Source organism: Prionailurus bengalensis, chromosome E4 (assembly GCF_016509475.1).
Source record: "Prionailurus bengalensis isolate Pbe53 chromosome E4, Fcat_Pben_1.1_paternal_pri, whole genome shotgun sequence".
NCBI lineage: Eukaryota > Metazoa > Chordata > Mammalia > Carnivora > Felidae > Prionailurus > Prionailurus bengalensis.
The window spans coordinates 44,890,358-44,915,693 of NC_057360.1; the positions used below are offsets into that span (position 1 = coordinate 44,890,358).

Consider the following 25,336-nt stretch of genomic DNA (forward strand, 5'->3'; position numbering starts at 1 on the left):
GGCTCTGTGCTGATGATAGCTCAGAGCCTGGAGTCTGCTTCGGATTCTCTATCTCCCTCTCTCTCTGCCCCTCCCCTGCTTGTGTGCTCACACCTACGCATGCACTGTCTCTCTCTCTCAAATCAACAAATAAATATTTTTAAAAAATTTAAAAATATTTTCTATTAGTTTAGAGTTTTCCTCTATTTATTATGAGCATATTTCCTTTATCTCAGTGATGATATTTTTATTATCTGCTTTAAGCCCTAGTCTGATAATTCAAACATCTAGATCATCTAGAGGCTAATGTTTATTGGATTTAATTTTGTTTGTTTCCCATGAAATAAACAAATAGGTCACATTTTTCTGGCACTTCATATATTCAATACTTTTGCAATGTATTCTGAATATTATGTTATGTTGTGGAGACTTGGAGTCTATTATATTCCTCCAAAGAGTGTTGATAGTCTTGTTTTAGCAAGCAGTTAATTTGGTTCACTTGAATACAATCTCTCTTACCCTAGCATTTGGCAGTGATTCAAATCTCAGTTGAGATTGCTCTTATTCTGTCCCATGTATGCATGGTTTAGCGGTTAGCCAGTGTTGTATAAATTTATACACAGGATATGTGGCTTCTGTTCTCTGCCTGTCCCTTTTCTGGGGTCTACCACCCATCCAGAATAATGTTTAACCAAATACCAGGGCACCTCATGATCCAGCCAAGTTGATACATAAAATTAACCATCACACTGTATCAGTTTCATTGAATGTTTGCCTGGAAGACACACATTGTCCATTTATCCACTTTAGAATTCGGAGTTACTATTCATCAACTTTCATGCCTCTTAAAGTTACTAACTACCTACAGCAGCTTCTTTCTGCACTTCTTTACATAATCCCTTATATCCATTTATATTTTTAATTGCCCTCTTGTTTCCCTAACAGCATTGTCAAATAGAACTTCCTTTGATGATACAAATGCTTATATCTCCACTGTTCCATAACGCTTTGGATTAGCCACATGTGGCTTTGAACACTTGAAATATGGCCAGTGTGACAGGGAAATAGAATGCTTAATTTTAGTTACTTTAAATTTAGACAGCCACATGTGGCTAATGGCTACTCACTCCAAGGGCAGTGCTACCCTGGAAAATGTTTTTGTTTCCTTTTTCAAAATGTATTTTAGCTGACTCATTTCTGTAATAATTTGCTTTGATCTACTTAATGAATTAAGTAATAATTTATGGGCTCACACTATGTGTAAGATTTAATGTTAAGCAGGATTTTTATTCTTTTTCTAAATCTTAGCACCTTCTTTTTTTTTTTTAACTGTCTTGGTATTTTTAATATCTGAAAGTTACTGATCTTTTCCAACTGACCCATGTAGAGTCAAGATTCTCTTACTTTTACTTTTATATAGAAACAAATTTTAAATAGTGTATTCTCTACCTGTGTGGTTGCTGTAGTCCTTCCTCTCTTGCCAATCTTTCTAAAAGTGTTAGAATTTTTATAAATCCATATTTTTTCCATGGAAACTGTTACTAAAAACTATTAGTTGTGCTGCATTGTTGAAGGCTTCTGACCCTCAACTATTTTCCAAGAAGAGTACTTTTAAGTTTTTGAAGAAACTTTCCTCTTACTCTCTGCTAATTTTTTAAGTGCTGGTAATTAGCACTGATTGAATTAGATATTGTTAATCTCTTTTGTAGAAATAATAAATATATTTACAAATAAGTCCTTGAATTAATTATTTTGTATGTTTGTATGTTTAATTAAAATATGTTTAAATTGTGGATGTGTGCATTTAACACACTGGTTGATTATTTTTACTTTATGTAGTATAAATTTTTCATTTTATTTCATGATATTTTGATATTTATCATTTCAGGACCACCAAACAATTTTGAGAGCATGGGCTGTAAAAGATTTTGCTCCAAATTGCCCTTTGTATGTCCAGATATTGAAGCCTGAAAATAAATTTCATATCAAATTTGCTGGTAAGTTTAATTTCAAATTTCAAATTGGATGGTAAGAGATATGTCTCTGAAATTAGTGGCAACTTAATATATTCATGAATGTATAGAATAGAGGGATTCCTTTTATCATCTACTTGTTATAAAAGAAGATACTCACTTTAAAAAGTGGCAAGATAATATTTTGAGAGTGTATCTTTAATTTATATAACTTGGTGATTTTAGCAACTGAATTTCCTGGATATCTTGATAAGACTATAAATAGATTAGCACTTATAGTTTTATGCATAATATAAACACAGGTTTCAAATGCTATGTATCTATTAATTTATTCTTATGTTTACACAGTTAGATAGTGTTTTGCTATAGATTATTTAATACACAAGTAAACTTCCCATGCATTAGAGTAATACTGAAATGTATTCAAGTACAAATAGATTTATTTAGAGATAGATTTTGAAAACATTTCAAGAAAAACATACATGTGAGTTTTTCATAGAGACACTGCTTTTGAAGTAATTTCATCTGAGATTATACTTTAAACTGTTAGGAAATTGAACAGTAAGATGATACTTTAATTTTTTCTTAAATGTTTCTGTAGGAACTAATTTTGATCCAGACAGTAATTTATAGTCATGTAAGAAAAAAACAACTTTGTTTTTTTAACATTTCACCTTCATAATTGAAGCTGCAAACACTATTAAGATGTAAACCATTTTAACTATGCGTTAGCAAAATGTATTCCCTTCAGAAGATGTGTTTACATATCTTATAATGTTTACCTATTTGTATATGATTTTTAGTGAAAAAATTATAAGCACTAAGAAATTTCTAAATAATAACAAAAAATATTGCCATTCAATTTGCTCTGTTTTTTTTATCTTTTAACTTTGCTTCTAATGGCATCATTTTTTTTTCCCCTAAAATTTATAGTAAACAAAGCAATGGCTCTCAACTATGGCAGCATTTAAGTATCTGTCTGGAAGGTTTTTTTTAAGTACTAATAACTGATTAAAATTGTGATGATGGTGCCAGGGCATTTTTAAGCCTGTTCCCTAAACTGAAAATTAAAAATAACAGCACCTCCTTTGTAAATGACTTTGTGAAATTTAGTGGAAAATACATGTAAATTCTCCATCTGCTACCTGTTACATATTTAATTAGCATTAAAGAAATGCCAATTGTTTATTTAAAAGACCCTTGCAACTAAGCTGCTCCCTTTTTATTGTTATTAGCAAAAGGAATATTTTTATAAAATTCTTATCATACCTGATAATGACTTCTAATGATATAATTTTCTAGGAAGGTGGTAATGGCATAAGCATCAGACCAAGTCCTAAAAATGAGAATTTAAATTTGAGTGCCACCACTTAAGATTTAGGTAGGCAAATTAGAGTTCTGAACCCATATTTCTTTTTTGTTAAATTAGGTATCGTAATTATGATGTCTTTATTCCATTAGTTAGGATTAACAGTAAGAATTAAATAATATTGGAAACATAGTAGATGCTCAATAAATGGAAATCGAATGTGGATCATAATTTTGAATGTGTTATTACTAAATTTCAGAATAGACTTTTGTTCTTTTCCCTTTCTTAGCAGGCCATAGATAGGCTCACAACAGATAGATCAAACTCACTGAAACAGTCCACCTTTACAAACAAGAAATTACAAAGACTATTTGTATCGATTCTCTTTCATATTCTTATTTTGCCATTTTTTGATAAACCCATTGAAATGAATGAGATAGTTAAAAATTCTATCCTGATAGTGTATCACAATATATCTAATTTATGGCACCTGCTGAAATTCCTCTTAATGATGTCTGTATTCTTTTATGGCTGAGATTACAACATCTCAGAGGAACTCTTTTCTTATATTATAAAAAGATGAAAGCATCCTAGTTTCATTAAAACGCCATAAGACAGTTTGGGGTGATGTATGAGACTCTGCAACCGATATAATATATTTTACATCTCAGCATGAGGTTAAAAGATTATGGACTTTGCATTTCAAAAGGAAATGTATCAAGCTGTCACTTAGTTTGTATGGAAGATTGTTAAAATAATGGTCTTCAATGAACCATGTTCCCTGTGTCTATGTCCTATGTTGATGGGACCTTGCAGCTTATACCATTAAGAGATGAAATGTAATTCCCCACCACTTGAATAGGTGCTGGTCTTGTGACTTGCTTTGCCCAATAGAATGTGACAAAAGTTACACTGTATGACTTCAGAGGCTAAGCCTTAAAAGTCTATGCTTTTGCTTTCCCTTCACTGGAACATTACCCAGAGACTGCATGTAAAGGATCCCAATTTAGCCTCCCTAAAGATGAACAATCACTTGGAAAATGAGACTTATCCATCCTAGGCATCCTACCTCTCTATCTCCTGACTTGCCCACAGCCAACCCAAGGAGTCATGTTAACCTACAGAATTTTGAGAAATAAAAGTGTGCTTGCTTTATGTCACTATGCTTTGTAGTTATTTGTTATTTGGCAATAGATAACAAATATCATTTGTAATAAAATAATATTTGCTTTACTTTTAAACCATATCATTTGATAATATTTATATTACTGTCTTTTCATTATAAATGTTAAATAGCACAATTCTAATTATCACAGGATATAAAATGAGGTAATTTTATTTTTTTATTTACCTTAAAATGTTTGTTTATTTTGAGAGACAGAGCGCATGCATGAGTGAAGGAGACATAGAAGAGAGAGAGAGAGGGAGGGAGAGAGAGACTCTCAAGCAGGCTCCATGCTGTCAGCACAGAGCCCATTATGAGGCTTGGTCTCAGGAACCATGAGATCATGACCTGAGCCAAAATCAAGTCTGACACTTAATCAACTGAGCCACGCAGGTGCCCTGTTTCTCTTTATTTAAATAGCCCCTTTAATACACCCTAAATTGTGGCACTACTACTATGACTATAAGTTATATATTTTTAAAAAGTAAATCCATGTTTTTAAAAAAGGAAAAGAAGAAACTTCAAAATTTGGGTTATGAGTTTATAAAATATTAAAAAATAGAAACAATATAGCAACCTACCAATTATTCCTTTATACAGATCTACCTTTCCTATCATGTATGGATCCTTTCCTTCTGAACAAAATGACTATAGGCATTCATTAAGGTAAACTATTGACTTGTTAAAATATCATTTGAATGAATTATTATATCATTAATTATAATTAAAATAATCCTCTACACTTTGATGAGAGTTACAGGGGAAAAGTCTAGGTGGGCTTGATTTCAGCAGCAGAAAAGATATGCTTTTATTCATTTCACCAAGACAGGAAAGTAAAAATAGTAAGTCTAGAGATAGAAAGTTCTCAATAGAATAATAGCTATGATACAGAATTTCTGAATATAAACCCATGCACACGACAAATTTTAATGAGATTCAATAGCATAAAAATATACTTCATAGATAATTTGATTATTTTAATCACCACAAGTTTCCTAAGAAGAAAAGAAACTCAAACAATCTCATACAACAAGTTTACTTTCAGCAATTTTCCTTTTTATAATAAATTTGTCAAAGTAAAGAAACTGATATTGGGAAATCTGTAAAGAGACCATCCTCAGTCAAATCTTCATTCTATTATATAGTAACTGCATGATCCGAAGCTCCTTAATTTCTCTTGACTTGAGTTTTTTTTTAAATTTATTTATATTTTTTAATTTTAAAGAGAGAGAGAGAGAAAGCAAGCAGGGGGAGGGGCAGAGGGAGAGAGAGAGAGAGAGAGAGAGAGAGAGAGAGAGAGAGAGAGGGAATCCTAAGCAGGCTTCATGCTCAGCATGGAGCCAAGTGCGAAGCTTGATTCCACAACTCTGGGATCATGACCTGAGTCAAAATCAAGAGTCAGTCATTCAATTGGCTGAGCCACCCACGCGCCTCTCAACTTGAGTTCTTTGATATAGAAGAAGAGGATAATAAGGGAAACTATCCCATAGGGTTGTTATGATTAAAAAATATTCAAAAGAACATCAACCGCTAGTAATTGGTACCTATCAAATTGATGATTATCATTAATCTTAAATGTCTATTTCTCATCCTAACAAAACTGTGTTACCCTTGTTTCCAGGAAAAGTAACTGAGGATTGCTCATAATGTTTTACAAATTGCTAATTATAGTAAATATTCAAAAAGCACATAGTTCTCAGCTTGCACATGTTTTCCAGGAAATAGAAAAAAAAAGATATTTCCCAGACTCATTTTATGAGGCTATCCTAGCCATGATACAAAATTCATTGAAGAGAGTATAAGAAATGATTAGAGACCAATTTAGTATATAAAATATACTAAGAAGTAACAAAGTAATGTATTTAAAAAATAATATTACCAAGCTGAAATTATTGTAGAAAGAGATCTTTATGTTAAAAGAGAAATTAGTATCATGATTTTAATGCATACAAAAAAAGCATTTGAGAGAAGATTCAGTATCGATTTACAATTAAAAAAAAAAGAAAGAAACAGGGTTAGAAAGCCATGAGGAAAACATTCATTAAGCTAAGGAAAATTATCTACAAAATAACCTAGAGGAATAAAGAACATTTAATGACCACATATTGAAAGTTTACCTTTAAGAGTACATTCAAACAAAGGTGCTTACTAAAACCACTTTTACTCAGCTTTTTCCTGGAAATCCTAAGGAGTGCAGTAAGATTACAAAAATAAATAAAAGTAGTAAGCATTGAAAAGCGTGAAATAAAATTGCCATTATTTATTTAAGATTATATAATATATAATTATACATATATTCCACTAAGAAAAAGGGGATCATATACATTTATATGATTTCCAAAATTAAATCTCTGCCTCAGTATTCACTATGAGCTTCAGTCTTGTATCTCCAACTGTACAGTCAGTATCTCCCATTAGGTTTCTAACAGTTGTCTCAAAATTAAGATATCTAGAAATATTTATTGATTCTTCCTGACTTGAAATCTGTTTCTGTCTCTTTCTTCCCCAAAACCTATGAGTCATCCTTCCATTGTTTGCATTCAATCCATCAAGTCCTTCTGGGCAGACTCCCTGAGTATCCCAGGCTTATCCACTGACACCACACTAGGCCATGCCATGATCATGGCTGTGTCAGAACACTCCACTTTTCTTCTTTCCTGGGTGTCCACGATTTCTGCCTATAAGCTTACTGGTGCTCTTCATATTCCTCAGCACATTTGCAACAGCAATCACTGTTTGTGTGTTATGGTAGGCAGCTATACCTTTGTACCTCTAACGTCAACCTAAACTCACTAGTTTCCTTTTTCCAGTATATCAGTGCCAACATTCTCTTACAATATCATTATTGTAAGATTCTTCCTGGTGGATTATTTTTGTCAACCTCTGGAGAACAAAAGTCAAATGGTACTATAGCTTTGGTTGTGTTAAATCTCTTTTCCAGTGAGAAATATTTTTTATCAATACACTTCTTTTTTAAGAAGTGGCAGTTGGTACTGAAACATAGGAAGAAGTAATGGCAGTGTTCCATAGCTATGACTAATATAAAAATGTGGTTTTGTAACATCTTGTATTCTTTGTCAGCTTCTTGTAGGACTAGCAATTCTAGTAGAGTGCCTCCAAGGTCATATATGTGATCTGAAATCACCTAGAAAAAAGGACTCCACATTATTAAGCCCTTCACAGATTTTCTCCTCCGTGGCAAAACCATGATGAAAAAGGAAAACGTTATAATAGTTCAGCTTTCAGACATGTTCCTGTAGATTTTAATCAGAATAAAACCAAGCCCATATCTCTTTCTTCACTCTGTATTCCAAAAATCATTAAAAAAGAAAACATGAAACAAGACAAACATAAGAAAAAAATGTGGTATACTAGGAAAATAACTGCTTTATTGAAAATCCTTGAATAAACTTAAATAATAAACTATGCTGTCCAATTATTTGAATCTAAAAGAAGTTTGCTATTTGTCTCCTAGTCAGATGAAATTACTCAGAAAATCAGTGGGAGGTGAATTCTTGTTATATGAGTAAATTCATTGCTAAATTTACGCTGCCTCTATCTTCACCCCCCAAATAAAGGGTTATGTCACCTGTGAGTGAATATTCAATTCCCTTTCTTTTGTCAACAAACTTTCAACATTCTGGGTCCTTGAAAATTTTCTACGTCATTTTAACAGAATGTAAGAAGACCTAAAAATTAAATTGGTAAATTTTCACCTATAGATAGGCGTGAGGAATGTTAATAAATTTGTAGGAGTAGAAAATGTAAAAGAGTAAAGAACATAAAAATCAATTTGTAGGTTGTGAATTTTCTATAAATTTTATTTTCCATGCTTTGACTATGATATTTCATAAGAGAATTTGAGTTTCAGTACATGAATGAAAGGAAGAATCGTACCTCAAGAGTAAAGTGTTGACTGAATGAAATTCTCTCTACTTCACAGCTTAAACATGCCTAGAAGAATGATTCATTATAATAGAACAGTAGGAGTTGGTTCTGGGAATTAAAAAAAAAAGATTTCAATTGCAATACAAGTTAAAAGTATAGACAAAAATATTTTTAACAATACCATTGACAATATTGTAGACACTTATATCTTTCTTATAGTAGGTAGTTGTGGCTATCATTATAAAAGCAATATTGTTTACAGTATGCACATATGTGCACATGTCTGTGCCCACACAAACACAGATCTTGGAGAAATAATTTGACTAAAAACTGAAGATCTTATCTCAATTTAGTCACCATTAATTTTTTTGCTGAAACATCAGACATTCCAATGCCTCACTTTTTTCTACCCAAAAAAGAGAGTAGAAAAATATTTCCAAGTAATATAAATATTGGAAATTATCTCAGCTGTTTCTAAATAACATATGTAAGTGCAATGCTTGACTTTCACCAAATGGTAAGGTGTGAGTTTTTCATGCTGAATAATTTCTTCATTTCCCATGTAACACCCACATAGATATCATTTTAAATTTCATTCTTACAACCTACTTAAGAACATAATGCTTTGAATTCCTATTTTTTTCAAAAGATAAGTTACCACAGTTTTTAAAATTCTTCATTTTCAGGTGGAAATATTTTTTCTTTGATTTTGTATTATGAGACAGATTATCAGAAGCCACTTAACCTAAGGTCTGTTCAAAACCAGCACAATTTGGAGAGTCTTTAAATTTTTTTCTTTCCTCACTATTTTTTACTTTGCAAAAAATCAACATATACAGTTTAAAATTATACAATGAAAACCTGTATTCCCTCCATTTACATTCAATAATTAACATTTTCCCACATTTGCTTAATCTTCTCTCCCTACAGACACACACTCACACACACACACACACACACACACACACACACACACACACAGATATGCACACAGATATGCACGTATTTTTAACTTCAGCATGCTTTTCCTAAGAATGACATTCTGCCGTGTACCCACAATAACATTTTTACCTCTGAGAAGATTAAATAGTTTCGTGGATCTGGTTCATGTTTAAATGTTGTCAGTTGTTCCCCAAATATCTTTTATAAGTGTATGGTACTATTCAGTATTAAATCAATATTCCATTTTTTTATTGCATTTGCTTTTTAATTTTTTATTGAAATAATTAACTTTGGAAGATTAGTATATACAGTATAGAGCATTCCCATATACCCTTCATATCACACAGCTTCCTGGGATGTTAATTTCTTATATAATCATGGTACATTTAATCAAAGCTAAAAAATTAACATTGGTGTAAATTATTCCTTAAGTGAAATATTTTCTAGTATTTCATTCCTCTTAACAAAAATATCGGTAACTTATTTGCTTTACTTTTTTATAGTTTCTAAGATTTTAATTTGTGGGTCTATTAAATAACCAAACCAACTTTCCTGTTTGTTCTCTTTGACACTTGATTAAATTGCCATTGAACATTATGTATTTCAAGCCATTTTCTTGTGGGGAACTTAAAATTAAATGAACTTGAAGCATCTTTATATTTTTCTCCATTAATTTTCTTATAGTCTTATATTTCTCCAAGACTCAATTTCATGGTTCTGAAAGCCAGAGTAGCATATTTCTTCTTCTGTCTTTGGAAAGTGCCAGGCATTTTCTATCATATCCTAGATATATGATTTTCAGTCTGTAATGTAGTTTCTTAATAACAATGATTTATAAAGAATAACAGGTATATCATCTTGCACCCACATTTACTCATTCAAACAATGTTATTAAGTCCTACTGTGAACAATTTGTTATTCTAGGTACTAGTAGTATGATGATAAATCAGATGGACTAGCTGTCTATTCCAATGGCCGGTTTTCTCATTTTCTTTACCTTTCACCCTTTTTATCAAGAACGAGTCAGTGTACTTTTACATTTTGCCCGAGAATACTACTCTAACAGAGCCTGTTCTTTCCACATAGAGCTTCACCTATGACCTTATGATCCTCCTCTCCTGCCCTTGCCACCCTCCCTATATATCAAAACTCATGATTCCATTTCTGTTCTAGTCTTATCAGATTTTGCTTGATGAGATTAGTCAATCTGATAGACCTATTTTACGTAAAGTTTTTATAGTTTAATATAATACCCTCATCTCTGGAGTAATTATGTTTGTATTGAAAAGTCTCTTAAAATAAGACTTTTAACCCCCAAAGAATGAAATCCTAATATAAAGATGATGGCAAATATTATCACAGGATACTTACCTAATGTTGCCTCAAAACATGTATGACAGCATGCTGTGCACACACAAGCATGTGTTTGGGGATGGGTGGAGAGAGACTGTGAATTAGCCTTTACTAAAGAATTGGAATGTTGCAGGAGATTAATGAAAGTTATTGTTGAAGGTATAACATTTTAACTAGATAATAAAGTAACTCCAGGGGACTTGTGGAGTGCAGTGGACAGGACACAAAGGGTCTCATAGGGGTGATTATTTAGGAAGCTATTAGAGTGTTCAGGTGAGAGAGACTGAGTGATTGAACCAGAGTAGTGATGATGGATGTGGAAAGTGAGAAAGATTCATGAATCATTTCAGATATATTCTGTGGACCAGATCATCACTTAACTATGGGAGCCAAAGATAGTGAGAAATCAGTTTATTTGATTTTTGCCACTCTCCTCTCTTTTTTGTATATCCTCCTGTTTAATATAAATTGTATTATAGCAGTTTATGAATTGATTTGTAGCTTGCTTCGATTTTCATTTAACTCCTGAGTAGGAGTTTCTTTTTTTTTTTAAAGATTTTATTTTTGAGTAAGTCTCTACACCTAATGTGGGGCTTGAACTTACAACCCCAAGATGAAGAATTGCAAGCTCTACTGACTGAGCCAGCTAGGTGCCTCTACCTAGAATAGGAGTTTCTTAAATGCTCTTCAGTGACATGCACAGTGTTCGACTCATAGTATCTTATTATTACTAGCATATAGGCTATATTGTAAGATTTAAAAACTTAAAAGATCCATTAAGAATGTTCAGAAGTAGTACTATAACTCAGTAAAATACAAATATGCAATAATATATAAAATAGTAAAAAGGAAAAAAAAATTGCAATCTCCCCCCCCCCCCCCCCCCCCACTACCGTGTAGGGAAAAACCTGATTCTTCCCTACTGTGTTTTCTCCCTGGTGAGACTACTTCACTAATCACATAGGAACATCACTTCTGACTCTCTGGTTACCAAATATGTAGAGGTGTCTTCCCCACATCAAGCAGTTCTCTAGGATACCAGCTGAATGTCTTACAGTTCAACTCAAGTCTGACTCTACCCAGAGATAGCATCAGATCCCACACGGGAGGGCTCAGGGACTGCCCTTCCCCCACCCCTTTCAGAGGCCATTTGCATGTCCAGGTTGTCACCTGTGCTTCTGCTGACCAACATTTGGCTATAGGTTGCAAGTCCAGCACCCCCTTCTTGGGTTTGATTGATTTACTAGAGTGGCTCAAAGAACTCAGGGAAATATTTACTTACATTTACTAGTTTAATAAAGGGCATGGTAAAGGATACAGAAAACAACCAGATGAAAAGATTCATAGGGTAGAGGTCTGGGAGGGTCCCTTGTGCAGGAGTTTCTGTCTTTATGGAGTTGGGGCATGTCACCTTCCCAGTGTATGTATGTACCAACCTGAAAGTTCTCCTAACCCCCTACTGTTGGGATTTATGGATGCTTCCTCCTGTGGGCATGATCAATGATAACTCCATTTCCGGGCTGCCCCTATCCTCTCTCTGGAGGAGGGGGGAGGTGGAACTGAATCTTCTAATCTTCTAATCATGATTTGGTCTTTCTGGGGACCAGCCCCCATCTAGGAGTTATCCAGGAACCCATCCAAAGTTGCTTCATTAGAACAAAAGAGGCTTCTGGCATTCTTACCATTTCAGAATTTACAAGGGTTTTAGGAGACCTGTGTCAGGGAGTAAGTCAAAGACCAATATTAGAACAAAAGAAACTCCTAGGGCTCTTATCCCCCAAGAAATACAGCATTTCAGAAGCTCTGTTCCAGGAACTGTAGACAGATTATCTATCTATCTATCTATCTATCTATCTATCTATCTATCTATCTATCATCTATCTATCATCTATCATCTGTCTGTCTATCTATCATCTATCTATATGTATATATCTGACATATATGTCTTTCAGATATGAAAGTAATGTTTCATCATATTATAGTAAAAAAAGTTGTGGAGGAGAAGAGTGAATTAGAGTAAGAGCATCAGAAATATAAACAGATTCCTGTAATTTTTTCTGCATCATTTCATTTTTTTCCTTTAGCAGCATTTCATATTAAAATGTGTGTTCTTAGAATGCCGTGCTAGAGGTAATTTTAGGAATTGCCTGATGGGGAGCACAGGTATGAGTTTATTTGTTTAAGTAGTAAAAGGATGTATAGATAGAAATCCAGAAAGGATAGAGACATCACTAACATCTGTTTACACAGTTACATGAAGGTTTCATAAGGAAGTAGAATGAGTTGCATACAACATTTAAGTAGAAGGACATTTATTAAATTTTATTGTAAGGATAAATGTAGAAGGAAACAACAATGTCTAGCCATATGAGAATAGATACACAAGATACATGGATGTGGTGTGTATATGTATTTTCCAACCAAAAGTCATTATTAGATTATATTAAAATGAGAGGCAATACAAATGAAATAAGTAAGATATGGAATTACTTAAAGTAAGGTAACAATTTTATTAATATAATTCATGTATAATGAATTGTACTTCATTTTTATATAGAAACATATTATTAGCTAGAAGGTGATTTTGCTGATAATGTTGTTTTTTAATTTGTTTATAGATTTTATATTTTTACATTTTTTTCACACAAGGTCCAAATTATTAAGTATAATTAATGCCATGAAAATATTTATAAATCGTTATATCTAAGCAGGGAACATGTTATTCACTTAATTACAGCTATAAAAGTTATGTTTGTATAGACTATAATAATTTGTTAATGTGAACTAAAATATCATTACTAGGTAGGTAAAAGATAATGTATATAAATTTATGAATCTGTGAAATCAGCATATTGTTATATTTTATAACCCATGACAAATGCCATGTAATATTTTAATATAATAATAACTTTCATTGGTGCCAAGTTCTCATTTAAGCCATCAAGCTATTCTGTAGCCCTATATTCATAGAGACAAAAACTGATGATCAGTCAGTACCTACTTCCTTCTTGAGAATGTTAACTTAGCTTCCAATGAAGGATGAAAAATAAGCAAAATTAAAAAGTGATAGCTGTTTTTAAAAATCACCAAGGTGAATGTCATGAGCTTAGATAAGTTATTTCCAACAATTTTTGGAAGTTTATGTGTTTGAAAATAAGAAAAAGAAATGTGTGATCTGTTGAAATTGTAGATTAGTAATTTTGATGAATTAGCTCCTCCTTGGATTGTGTATTCAATATTCTTTGTTTTTCAGCGTACTAAGACTCACTTTTGTCAAGAACTAAAATAATAAGTAAATAAATAAAATAATACATCCTCAGTTACCATAAGAGAAGTTTTCCTGGATGTGGGCGATAAGCTTAAGATGATTATCTAGTGTAATTTCTAAGGTGAATAGTATGTGTCCTTTTATGATTGTTAATATGCAGTGCCAATTTGCTCTTCAGAAATGTATAACTTACTTTTGCAAAAGTAAGCAATATTCCTTTTAACTCTTGCCCCTTGGGCAAAGGAAAAATAATATTAAGAGTTCTCTTATTATTATTATAGTTACACTAATATTGGCAGCCAACATTTATATAATGCTTATTATGTGCAAGGACTACCTTTCTAAAACACTTTTTGTAGATGAAGTCAATTAGTTTTCATCACAACCTTATATTATAAAGTAATCTGTTAGTTATCTATTGCTGTGTAACAAGCACAAAATTCTGTGGTATAAACAATAAACATTTATTATTTCACAGTTTCTGTGGGTCAAGAATTTGAGAGAAGTAATAATCAGGGTATTTATGATGTTGCAATGAAGATGTCAGTTGGAACTACAGTTACTGAAGGCTGGACCTGCACTGGGAGATCTGTTTCCGGTGTGGTTCACTCTTTACTCACAAGTGCCAGTACTCACTTACTGGCAAGTTAGTGCTGGCTGTTGCAGGAGGCCTCAGTTCTTTACTTCTTGGACTTTTTCTTGGGGCTATTTGAGTGTCCTTACGATGTGGCAGCTGACTTCTCCCAGAAAACATTGACCTAAAAGGCAGCAAGGCAGAAGCCACAATATCTTTCATGACATAGCTCTGGCTGTCCCACACTGTTATTTCCACGATATCCTATTGGTTACACAGATCAGCCCTATTCTGTGAATACCAGGATGGGAGAACCACTAGTGGCTGTCCAGGAGGCTTGCTACCATAAGTAGATTTTATTGGTATAGTTCACTCTCGAACAACACGAATTTGAGCTGCACTTGTCTACTTATATGTGTATTTTTTTGTCCAATAAATATAGGACAGTACTATAATTATATTTTCCTTATCATTTTCTCAATAACATTTTCTTTTCTCTAGCTTACTTTATTATATGAATACAGTATATAATACGTATATTATACAATTTCTGTGTTAATCCACTGGATGCTATTGGTAAGGCTTCTAGTCAATGGTAGACTATTGGTAGTTAAGTTTTAGGGTAGTCAGATATTACACGTGGATTTTCCATTTATGCAGAGGTTGGTGCACCTAACCCTCATGTTGTTAAAGGAACAGTAGTATTCTTGTTTTACAGATGAGGAAATTGAGACACAAAGATATTAAGTAAAGTGCTGATGAAGCCATACTAAGTGGTGGAACTAAGCCTTTAATCCATGTTCTCTGTCTCCAAAATGTGTGCTATTAAGAGATATGTGATATTGCTGTTAATAGTTCATTTTAATTTTCAATTATTGATTACTGACAGAGCTGTTCATTCACATGTATCTATTGTCCATTTAATTTGTGTGTTCATTCATATGTAAAATATAGCCCCGAACTGTTACTTTCTATAGAGGTGACTATTTTTCTTAGTGAATTATAGAGGTTTTTCATACTCTTAAGTTATGAACACTTTGATTTTTTAAAAATTGCATTGTTTTTTTTTCAGTTTTCAAGTTGTCTTTGGATTATGTTTATGGTGCTTTTAACTAACAAAAGTTTTATCTCTTTTTGGCACTTTTGTGATTTTTGCCTCTAGATTGTCCATAGATTCATCATTTAATAGTTCAAATCAGTGTACTTTCCAGAAGTTACTTCCTTCTAGACAGAATTTGTAGCAACCTCTAGGATTGTCCCTTAAGGTCAAAAAGAGTGTGTGGAGAGTGAATGACTAAAATGTCCAATTTACTTTATTTCTTGGAATCCGTTGATATGAATATTATATTGAAGAATTGTGGGGGCTGTTTGGTGGAATTTTGGTGATATTGAGGCCAAATAGGGAAGGACTCAGCTAGACAAAACATTTGGCTCAATTACCCATGAAATCAACCTCACTTTTGCATTGAGGAATTCCTTTTAAGTTACATATGCCCCCAGTAAAACTCAAATTTCAATCTTCTTTTGTCCTTTACTTTTACTTTGTTTAGATTGTTAGATGACCATCTAGTTGACAGTAGCAACTATCTATCTTTCTTTATATCTATCTATCTATCTATCTATCTATCTATCTATCGTCTATCTATCTATCATCTCTCCCCCCCATATCTATCATCTATCTCTCTAATCTATCACCTATCATCTATCTCTCTATCTTATCTATCTCTCTATCTATCTATCTGTCTCTCATCTCTCTCTCCCCCCTCATATCTATCATCTATCTCTCTATCTAATCTATCACCTATCATCTATCTAATCTGTCTATCTATCTATCTATCTATCTATCTATCTATCTATCTCCTATCTATGATAGGATAGATATCTATGATAGGATAGATGATAGATAGGAGATAGATATCTATCTATCTCCTATCTATCATCTACCTATCTATCATTTGTCATTTGATACAAACATTTTGGAGGAAAAGGGAAAGATTTGGTTATTATGGGAGACTGCCAAAAGGTGGGCAATACCCAATAAGTATGTATTAAATGCCTAATATAAGTGATGAAGTGAGAGCTTCTTCTGAAATTTTGTCCAGAGTAATGACACTAGCAAAAACAGCTGTCACAGATTACACATGACAACTATAAATATGGCTATGGGTTGTCATTTGCCTGGGAGGATCAGATAAATAAATCATAGCATCTTCTTGTATTGTTAAAGGAAAGGTGTACACTCATATAAGCTCATATTTCCATTTATTCTCCATTTTTCTAAAATAAAAATATTTACTTGGTATAGAAATTTATAATTTACTGCATGGTGTCCTATGTTAGTTCAATCTGGAATTTATATTTTTATAAGGTAGATGTAAATAACTATACCTATTTGTCTAATATGTTACTAAGCATAGTTGCCTAAAGACTACGTGCTTAAAGGCATGGGATTCAGACTTGTATTTTGTGACTCCAAATCTAATGATCTTTAAATAGAGTACAGGACAACATTTGTAACATTTTTCTACTTTATCATGCACTTTTACAAGTGCTAAGATATTATATTTAATCTTCATAGAATTTAATCTTGATTCAGAAGATCCATTTTCCGTTTAATTGGCAAGAATTCCTTGAGAGTTAGAGTGAAAGAGGTATGTAATGGAGTATTTACCTGGACTTGACATCATCGCAAATACTTCCAGTCTTATTTACACAATTCAAATCTCACAATACCCAGCCTCAATCTTCTGTGTTTCAATTTTGCTTATTCAACCATCCATTACTATCTAAACACACTCCTTCTGCCTCATTATGACTTTTAGTGCAGTGCTATTCAAAGTGTAGTCCAATGACAAGTTTTAGTCTACAGACTTTTGCTGGGCTACAAGTACATCAATTGAGAGTAAGCATTTAGAAACTTTGATAGCAATTTGATATCACTGACATCCAAGGGCATAATCAATGTGTTATCTCTTTGGAAAGTGAATAGACACATCAGAATCATAGGTGAGTGACACATGGCATGAGTTCTATATCAGCCATGCACAATAGACATGGATGGTGTCTGCAATGGGTTGGAAATGAAGAAGAAGAAAAAAATACTGGTTCTTCATCACAAATAGCTGAGGAGCGTTGTTCTAATGCATCATCAATCTGGATTCTTCATGGGCCTCTCTTTCCTTTCTTCTCTTCTGCCCTCTTTAAACAACCTGAGCTCTGTGGGCTGTCATTTCAACCAAACTCATATCACTATAGTAATTTCCTTTATTTTTGAAAAGAAAGCATACACACAACAAGATCCTACATGGGTGGATCCTTTTTTTCCTGCTCCTTGGCTGAGCACCGCTGGGGAAGAAAAATCACTTAGAGGGTCAGATTCGTGTCGTCGTAAACTCACTTGGGCAGCTCAGAAGCCATCTTAACAGAGTGGAATTTTTTCTTATCAAAACACTCTTTTGCTCTTGCAGTTACAATTTCAAACTTTATCTCATTTTTCCTAGTTTTCTGAAAACAATAAGTGAAAATTTCCTCAAGTTTTTGCTACCATATCTTCCAAATGTTACTTCATTTTCACTCATTACTCCCTCCTTTCCTTCTATTACAATACACTTCCCTTTAATCTGTATGCTGGATCTCATTGTCTCATAGTCTGTCAGCAACCTTGTAATATTTTCTCTCCTTAATCCTTAGACCTTTCTCTTTTTTTGTTAATTTTCCTACCTCTGATTTTATTTTTAAGAAAATTACCTCTGTCCACTTTCTTCACCATTTAACTAACTTATTCTTAATTTACCCTTAAAATCTTAGTTTATTTTCTAAATTCTTTAAAGTTTATTTATTTGTTATTTTTGAGAGAGAGTCAGCAGGGGAGAGGAGGGGAGAGAGGGAAAGAGAGAATCTGAAGTAGACCGCACTCTATCAGTGCAAAGCCCGATGGTGGGGCTTGAACTCACAAATGGTGAGATCATGACCTGAGCTGAAAGCAAGAGTTGGATGCCCCAAAATCTTAGTTTAAACATCACTTCCTTGGGGATGCTTTTGTTGATTTGCCCCAGGGCAGGAAAGGTGTCCTTTTGTATCCCCATTATAGCACCTGCATTCATTCATTCATTCATTCATTCATTCATTTATTGTAACAGTTATCACAGTATAAAGGTATATTTGCTACTAATGAATATAGAGATCTTTCAAAATCCCTTTGTATCAGTGACTCAAATCATTTTAGTCCAGCTGTGATTTTAGTGTGTGTAATTACGAAGTGGTGAAATTGTTTTCAAGGTCAAATTTGACTTCATTCCTTCCAAACTCCTTCATGAAATGGTGGGTTTCGAGGAACATGGTGGTTGTATTTTTTTCAGTCATCAGTTTAATTTAGTGGCTGTTTGAGCCATTTATCCCTCTGATAGCAAGCAGCAATCTTTAATGTGAATTCAGGAGAAGGAAAAACCACTTGAATATATCACTTATTTTAATGTGTTTGGTAAATGAATTTTAAAGTTGTATAATTTTTGTGGAGTTTTCATAGGTAGTTTGAATTTAAATTAATAATGAGTTTAGGCAAGTTATTTTACCTCTGAACATCTGATTCTTTATCTGAAAATGGTTTAACACAATATACATTATAGAGCTTTTGTGAGGTTTAGTAAAATATATACACATACACACATATATAAACACATACATATGTACATAAAAACTGAAATGCTGGTTGGTATTGTTATTACTATTAAGATGATTAAATGACTATATCATTAACCCTCATGACATCAATAACTATCATGAGCTAGTGAGGAAAGAATACTTTTGGCTAGAACATAAAGAAATAAGTGTTCTGAGGACAATAATTTTTCAAAAATGATTAACTTCTGTTTTCTGACATGTGTAAAAGAAAGAGAGGTTAATAGAATTAAACTTTTGCACTAGAGTACAGGAAACTTGATTCTCCTTTTGAGCATTTAATTAGTATGATACTTTAAAATTGCAGCATTGAAATAATGCAGGGATTCAAGCAATAAGAAAATCAGGCAAGCTTTTTATACTCTTTATTATTGAGGTGAAATAAATCTGTTTTATAGAATATTGCCAATCTCAGATGGAGTTGAATCCTATATATTTAATATGCATTCTTATATTTAGATCTTGTAAAACTAAATGACTTTTAAAGGTTTACTTAAATCTATTCTTAGCCAGTTAGTGGTTGCATGGCTCACAATCCTGGAATTGGCAAAAGTCTCTGATGTGTGCTCATGCATGTGTGTACATATATATGTGCACACACACACACATTCATCAGTTGGTTATTTTATTGATTAAAGTGACAAAATCAAAATAAAGCTCAATTGTTAGAGATTATCCATTCTCTTCTAAGAAGAAAAAGCAATTTTCATAGCAATCGACCCACTCATGCTTATAAACAGTATAATAAGCAAAGGATATGTGAGAGTTTTTTATAACACGGTTTGTTCAGTCCATGCAATAAACTTTTCCCCTTAAAATAAAAGCAAATAACATTCAATTTTTCAAGTTTATCCTGTTTTGTGTTTCTGTTTAAAAGCTCTTTTCCAAAGGATATTTGATTTCTGTAAATCACAACCCTGCCTTGGTTTAGTGCACTTTCCACTGTTGTTACTGCTTTCCAAAGACCTGTTACCTAGCAACTGCATGGAAGAAGCTTCTAGCATTTTAAATCATACAAGAGCTCAGAAAATACTGAGGCAGACTTTTAAAAAAAGATTCTGACTTGTTAAAATGTAATTAACAATTTTATTTGCCATAAAGTAAAAGGAACTTGAAAATAGATTTGCTTCATATGTATCTATTAATTTGTATATTTAATTATAATGGCTTATCTAAAAGCCTTTGAATTTTTTAAAATAATAAACATCACAATAAAAAAGAAACCAAACATTTCACATAATCTTATTTTAAAAATCATAGTCCTTGAAAACTTTCCCACTCCTTGAGGTAGTTAGTATTAACAGTTTGGTTCCTGTTCTTACAATTTTTTGTGTTTATTCAGACATATATGTGAACATATGAACATACATGCAGAAGTCAGCATTTTTATAAGACTAGGATCATGTTTTAATTCTATAACAATAAATTTATGTTATATTGTTTGGCTACTTAAATTTTTTAAATATATTATTGGCATTTTTCAAGACAGTTTATTGAAATCTTTGTTTTTAATATGCATGATTGCAATGATACATAGTACTTGTTTAGACTTTAGATCAGCATTTCATAGTCATTGTTTACTTTTCTTCTCAGAAAATATGAGGGGTGCCCTTTGTGGTTCATTCGGTTAAGTGTCCAATTCTTGGTTTCAGCTCAGGTCATGATTTCACAGTTTGTGGGTTCGAGCCCCATGTCAGGCTCTGCGCTGGCAGTGCTCAATCTGCTTGGGATTCTCCCTCTTTACCTCTCTCTCCATCCTGCCTGTGCTCTCTCTCTCTCTCTCTCTCTCCCAAAATAAATAAATGAACTTAAAGACAATTCTATGAGGCATATTCTATTATTATTCACATTTAAAAATAAAGCAGATTAGGCTCAGGGGGATCAGTGTTTGCCCATGGCTTGGCCCACTTAGTGGTGGTGACACCACTTGATCTCATGTGCTTATGCTTTAACAGCAAGCCACGGACAAGAAAGATCTAAAGTTAAATACACAGAAACTTCAAAAGGTTGAGAATATATGAGATGCACATAATTTTGAAAGAGGAAATGCTTTCTTCAGCAAGGGAGGGAAATGAGAAGCCATAAAGAAAAATGGACAGATTTTATCATTGCTAAGGAGTTATCTCTGTCTACATAATCAAAACTGGGCTTTTGCCATATATGTGGTCTCACCAACAAGAAGGAAGGAGTTTAGGAAAAGTGGTTTTGCCCACAAAAAAACAATACAGAATTTGGACAAACTTAGTCATGTGACCATATCTAACGAATGGGAAGCTGGACAATGTAATTTTTAGCTGGGCAGCCATGCACCCAGCTAAAATTTGGGGATGAGTGAGAGGAAATAAGAACTTCTATTACTTAAAGGAAGAAGGAGAGAGTGAATATGGGTGACAGCAGTTGCAGCCACAGTTCAAATCCTTATTCATCTAAGCATTTGTGTACGATATTTCCCTTTACATTAAGATACTCATCCATTAACACGCACACGAATAAATTAGTTAGCTGCCTCCACCCCTATCCCATATGAATATAAAATAGTGAAACAAGATAATTGTAATAAAATATTGGTGTTTGGAAAAAAGAACCAGAGACACACAGCAGTTATTGGCCCATAGCAATGATGAAATCCTGTGGGACATGAATGGCAGAGACCTTGCAGTAAATTCCTTATCAGATACTCATTCTGCTCTTAGAGAATAACTCTTTTGTCTATTCATAACCATGTCTCCTTGTGCACTATTCTATTCTCTGTGGCCTTAGAGGAAGTTCAAATTGGAGCAGATTTCTTTCATTCCTTTCCCTGTGTCAGTAATTGTTTTCAAAGTTCTTCTCCAAGAACTCTCTTCAACCTGCCTTATACTGGCTTTTGTTGTCCTGTTCATGTCTCCTTTTTGATTATAATGGCAGCTACTTTGGCATCACTTGAAACAATAAGTTTGAGTGAGAAGGCTGCACTTTAATCTGATTCTTGCCACAGGTCTGGTTTTATTGGCTTGGGAGAAATGTTAATGGAAGGCCTCTGATGAAGATGCTGGAAGAGTATCATCTGCTATTTAGGGTGCAATTCACTTTTTGGTTCTGCAACTGTCCAGATTCTTGGACTCTTGATTTGGCTTTCTGGCTTTAAGCAAACAGTGCCCTACTTAAGAGAGCTTTATTCCTTTTTCTCTCTGCTTGCAAAGTGATCAGTTCTTACCTGAGGTCATCTTTCTATATGTGGCTAAAGTCAGCAAAGCGCTACCACCACTCATTAGTGTTCTTATCCTTTCCAAATATGTTTCTAGACATGTTTCCATAGATATGTTGTTTCTGCAGATAGAGTGGAAAATGGATAATAAGGAAAAATAGCACTTCTGTTACAGGCATAATTCTACCTTATACATTTCAGCAGTAGTTAAATTTTATGTAACTTTGTCTTACATTTGTAATTATAAAATTATTTGATAAAAACTGGCAGTTTGTGACTTGAAATATCCCAAAAAGGAAATACTAGTAGCTGATAAAACAGTTGAGCTGAAAAATGCTCATTCTCCATGTTCACTCTCATTCTTTTCCAAACTGCTTGGTCATAATATTCAATGATACTGGTAGCCATGAAAGTGATTCTCTCAATGCCCTAGACTTGTGTACCTATAATTTCCCTATTATATATGTTCTTGTTCACCATCCTAACTCAGCATCCACATCTGGAAACACACTCTACAGATCATGTTATTACCTGTTAATGTGACGCCCCCCCCCCCCATCTCTCTTCTTTGACCGCTGCCACTTATCATTCCAGTTCACATCCTGTAAATCGGGAACTCCAGCTAACTCTTCACTACACTGGGAATGACATTCATTGTTTCTACCAAATGTTTACTATTAGTTACAACTGCAGATCCTGCCTTCTGTTCTTAACCTGTATGAATTCCATAGCACACCATTATAATCCATTATTATAATTCATCCTCTGTTCATTGAACTTCTGTACATAAGTTAGACTTGTCAGAAGTTAACGGTGGTGAATTCTTTTTGACAGAATACGGTGTTTACTTCCACACATTTGAATGTGGCCAGAGGAAACAAAATAAACAAAAGACAATCTGCAGACTATTCCCACTTTACATTGATCATCCCTGATTTCTTAAACAACTATGCTGTATTTTCTTCTTTCACTTCCATCCTCTTACTGAATCATCATTTCCACCTATTCCACCAAGAAAATAGAAACGTAAGAAGAAAAACAAAATTTTTGTAAACTTCCACCTATACATCTACCTACCAACCTGTATGTACACTCATATGACCTTCCTTCTTTCCTGTTATTATAGATGACCAATTTTAGCAACAATGAGACAGAGAAGGGTCATAAAAAGATGGTATAGTATGTTAGTAAGATTACCCAAATTCTGGCACTCTATGATGTCATTTTAAAGAATTTGAAATATATCCTATAAGTGTTAGGATTCAAGAATGGTCATTAAACCATTGGCTAATCAAACAACCCTATCCAGTCATTGGTGATAATGGAAATGTTCTGTATTTGCAATGTCTGATACTGTAGGCAGTAGCCACAGATGTTATTGAGCAATTTATTGCTATTGAAATATGGCTAGTAAGATGGAGAAACTGAACTTCTGTTTGTATTTTGTTCTAATTTATTTAAATTTACATACCCATATGTGGCAGTGGCAATTCTCATTGGACAGCACAGTTTTACAAGGGTAATAGGTGGAATGCTGAAGAGTTGGAAGACAAGAAGAGCAATTAAGAAGTTATTGTTGCATTTGTCTAGGTGAAAGATAATCAGTGTTTGAATAATGATTCAGGATCCCTTAGTGTAGTTCTAAAATCCAGAAAATTCTAGGGGAAAAAAAAGCATTTCTGTTGTTAGTGAGATCTGACCTGACCTGAAATTATATGGTGGCAATTCCAACACTGAATTTTATTTTTTCCACTAGTATAGATGTTGACACATTTAACTGCAGAAATAATATTTTAAAGCATAGGTTGCTTTCTAGATGTATTACATTAGGTAAGGTAGATGAGGCACATTGCTTTTCTAAAATCTAAAAAAATAATAATAAAATAAAAAAAATAATTCTAAGAGTGGATATCTGGCCCTTAACAATTATGGATAAGGATTGGAAGCCTGTAGCAAGTCAGGAGAATGGAATGGATAGAGACGGCTTTAGTGATATCAGTAAACCTTGGCTGTTGTATGACATTGGGAAGTGAGGGTCAAAGTAGCAGGAAAGAATCAGTTTCTCAGTTCAGGTTAGGGGACAGTGATTAGTATTTTAAAAATGTCTCAGAAGGAGTCATATATTTGAACTTAAGAGGAGAGGTCTAAAGAAATATTCACTTCTGTTTTACAGAGTGGGCTTCAGTTTTCTGTAATTTATGCAAAAGAATATACCTAGTTGAATATTCTATCATATTTCCCTGTGTTGATCAGCCATATTGACTAAATCAATTTCTGTTTTATGAAAAGAATACTGACTTTTTCTTTTTATCTAACAAGGAATCCCATGATAATCATATATTAACTCATTTGTCTAAGACAGTGGTTTTCAACCAATGGCATTTCAACCAGTGCCTCCTTTATACAGTAAATATTTTGTAACACTTCCTTTACTACCCTGGAATGAAATTCAGAGTAAATATAAGTATCTATATAAACACATTTAAAATAATAAACATATTAATCATAATTTGAAGGAGAAACAAAGGGGAATAATAATGTATTTCAATACGTAAATGTGCAGGTATGAATACTCAAGAAAACACAATGGAAAGGAGAGATACTTGCACCATTAAGTATATGCCAGCTACTGACATTGCTAGTATTAGTAATTAAACATCTTAAATTTGTATAAATGACATACAAGGCCAAACAGAATAAAATATATTTTCTCCTAATTTACACAGTATTTGTGTTCCTAGATAATTTAGTATACAGTTTTGCCCCTTGAACAACATGGGTATTGTTGCGCCAACCCCTTACTGCCCTCTCCCCTCCCCCGCCACATGCCTGGCCCTGCCCTGCTCAGTCAACTTTTGATTCCTCCAAAACTTTAATAGCCTACCATTGGCCAGAAGCCTTACCAATAACATAAATAGTTGATTAATGCATATTTTGTATGTTATGTGCATTATGTACTATGCAATTACATTAAAGTAAGCTAGTGAAAAGAAAATGTTAAGAAAGTCATAGGTAAGAGAA

At 33.3% G+C, this 25,336-nt stretch overlaps 1 protein-coding gene across 1 annotated transcript in view; it reads left to right on the forward strand.

Annotated features, from left to right (window-relative positions):
* Positions 1–25,336, forward strand: part of KCNT2 (potassium sodium-activated channel subfamily T member 2) — a 370,279-nt gene that overhangs the window by 206,040 nt on the left and 138,903 nt on the right. Inside the window, 1 exon segment of the mRNA XM_043568827.1 lies at positions 1,868–1,976. Coding sequence (XP_043424762.1) covers positions 1,868–1,976 — 109 coding nt within the window.